The following is a 2,765-nucleotide window of genomic DNA, read 5'->3' on the forward strand; positions in this document are numbered from 1 at the left end:
GTAATTAGCAATACTTTTTCAAGTCTTGAAAGTCTCTGAAGCCTTGACCCAAAACCAACGAGGAACACTTGATAGCTTTTACGAGGTTGAATGTGTTTAATGCCCCATTAAAGGTTTCTACTTTTTTCTCAGAATGTATTAACTCTCCCTCAACTATATCAATAAATGAGAGAGAATACGAGATAGGAAATTGAGCTTTAGAACCAAAAAAAAAATTTGAAGCTCAAAAACCATTTAAACAGTGCGAACGAAACAATCCCATTTCTCTTACCCGTCACAGTCCAAGCCTTTTGCCACCCGACTTGTGTTAGTGTCTCCTGTTTTGGAAACCGGTTGTGTAAGTTGTAAGTTGTAAGAAGTAACGCCCACGCGTCTTAATAACAACACATTTGGCAAAATCACACGCGCATACACAAAGAAAGTTTCCCATCTGGCATTCAAGTATAATTTTCTTCACGCATTTGTGTTGTTTCTTTTACTTGTTTTTTCTCTTGTTTCTGTGTAGCTGGTTGATGTGAAGCTCCCTCTCTATATGTAGGTCTCTCTCTCTCTCTCTCTCTCTCTCACTCACACACACACACACACACACACACACACATACAGGCAGATAAACAGGTGAGTCTCTGCAGATCCATGAAAAAACACAGAGATGAGCAAATTTTATTTTATTTTAGTTTTGTCACTCCCCCCTCTTTTTTTTCGCTTTATAGCTGCTCAGTGTGGCCTCTTTGTTGTCTGTCGGCCACCGTGTTTCTGGGTTTTGAAGAACTCTCGAGAAAATAGATTATTTTTACATTCTGTGAAAAAGATGCTAACTTTGTGTTGGTGAACTTCTCTTTCTGTTTTATTTTTTTATTTTATTTTATTATGGCTATGGATTTTCTTTCTTGATCTGGTTCTCTCTCTCTCTCTCTCTGTGGTAATGGTTTCTTCATCAATTTTCTCATCTGGGTACGGTTGATTCATAAAGCTGGTTCATTGCTTTCTTGTATTTGTGGACTTATCTGATTTCCGTTTTCTTGTTACAATGGTATTCCTCCTTATCTGTGTATTTTAATCTCTCTCTCTCTCATCTGGATCTTTGGCTTTATTGAAAGAAGGGGTTTCTTTTCTCTCTAAAAGCAGCTTCATTTCTCTGGTACAAACCATTAATTGTGACACTGAGGAACAGAAGAAAGTGGTGGCTTTGGATTTCCTTATTTTTTACTCTTTTCTTCCTTCTTGGTTTATGGTTAGTGACTAATCAATTCGATCCTCTTCATTTATATCCTCTTCTCTTCTTTACTTTGAATAGGTTCTTGAGTTTCTATACTTTCCTCTTCATGTAATCTTGTTGTTTTGAAAATATTATTTCTTCTTTTCTTTATCCATTTGCTTATAGATTCTAAATTATAATCACTGATATTGATGCCTCTTGTGTCTGGATCTTAATTTCTTGATAATTTCCATCTGGGTTACCAAGAATTTAACAAATGGAGAATTTTATTTTTATTTTTTATTCTGAGGTTTTTGAGTTCTATATGGGTATGTCATCAGGAACTGATTGCGAAAGATTAGATGGAAGGCGGGGAAACAGAGTTCCGTAGTTGGGATGAATTAATCCCCGATGCACTTGGTCTTATCTTCAGCAATCTTTCTCTTCAGGAGATACTAACTGTGATTCCTAGGGTCTGCAAATCTTGGGGCAAAGTTGTTTCCGGTCCTTACTGCTGGCAAGAGATCGATATCGAGGAATGGAGTCGTCGGTGCCAGCCCGAGCACCTCGATCAAATGCTTCAAATGCTGATCACTAGAAGTTCCGGGTCCCTTCGTAAACTCAGCATTTCAAACCTCCCCAACGACTCCACTGTCTCCTTCATCGCTGATCAGTAAGCGGAACACACGTCTTCCTCATTGTGTCCAATTCCCAATTTTGATTCATCTTTAGGTAGATTTAGGATTAAATCATTAATTTGGTGCTTTGGGTTTTGCAAGTGCTGGCTCCCTTCAGACATTGAGGCTACCGAGAAGCGATATAAGTGATTCCATAATCGAACAAGTTGCGGGGCGTTTGTCTAACATCACTTTCTTGGACTTGAGTTACTGCAGAAACATTGGGCCTCATGCTCTTGAAGCAATTGGGAAGCATTGTAAATCAATTGTTCGTTTGCAACGAAACGTGCACCCATTAGAGGTAGCCGACGAGGAATGCCAAGATGATGAGGCCCATGCCATTGCCACCACAATGCCGAAACTAAAGCACCTTGAGGTGGCCTACCTACTCCTCACCACAGGAGGCGTGCTTGAGATCCTTTCAAGTTGCCCGGCACTTGAATTCTTGGATGTGAGAGGTTGTTGGGATGTGAAGTTTGATGATAAATTACTAAAGGAGAAATTCTCGGGGTTGAAGGTGTTAGGACCCCATATAATGGACTCTTACGAAAGGAATTTTTGGGATTATTGCTGGTGAAGTGGATGACTATGATGATGCAAGCTCCGATGGGGTGTGGGACGATGAACAGAGGTTGGAGGAGCTGGAACTGAGGTTCTATGAAGGGTTCGATGAGGCTATTGAGTTTTATTGGCCCCCATCTCCTTAGATGTTTTTCTTACTAGTGAGAGTGTTTGTTCTTGTTCTCAATGAAGGTCAGTGTTTCTATTGCAACTATTACTCTACTACTGTAGTTTCTATTACTACTTAGATGCAACTTCTACTTTGCTTGGAACTTAGTATGTTTTAAAGATGTATTTGTTTCAATGGAAGTGAGGTTGTGTGGTTTTACTTA

General features: G+C 39.5%; 1 protein-coding gene across 1 annotated transcript; it reads left to right on the forward strand.

Annotated features, from left to right (window-relative positions):
* The first annotated feature begins 649 nt into the window (after positions 1-649).
* On the forward strand, positions 650-2,765 carry LOC147406839 (F-box protein FBW2-like). The gene is given in 4 exon segments (XM_086435122.1): positions 650-1,231; positions 1,537-1,868; positions 1,975-2,436; positions 2,438-2,765. Coding segments are annotated over 3 exon segments (915 nt in total). The 5' UTR covers positions 650-1,231; positions 1,537-1,557; the 3' UTR covers positions 2,580-2,765.

The sequence above is a fragment of the Akebia trifoliata genome, chromosome 3 (genome assembly GCF_017979445.1).
Source record: "Akebia trifoliata isolate Shusen 1 chromosome 3, ASM1797944v1, whole genome shotgun sequence".
NCBI classification, from domain to species: domain Eukaryota; kingdom Viridiplantae; phylum Streptophyta; class Magnoliopsida; order Ranunculales; family Lardizabalaceae; genus Akebia; species Akebia trifoliata.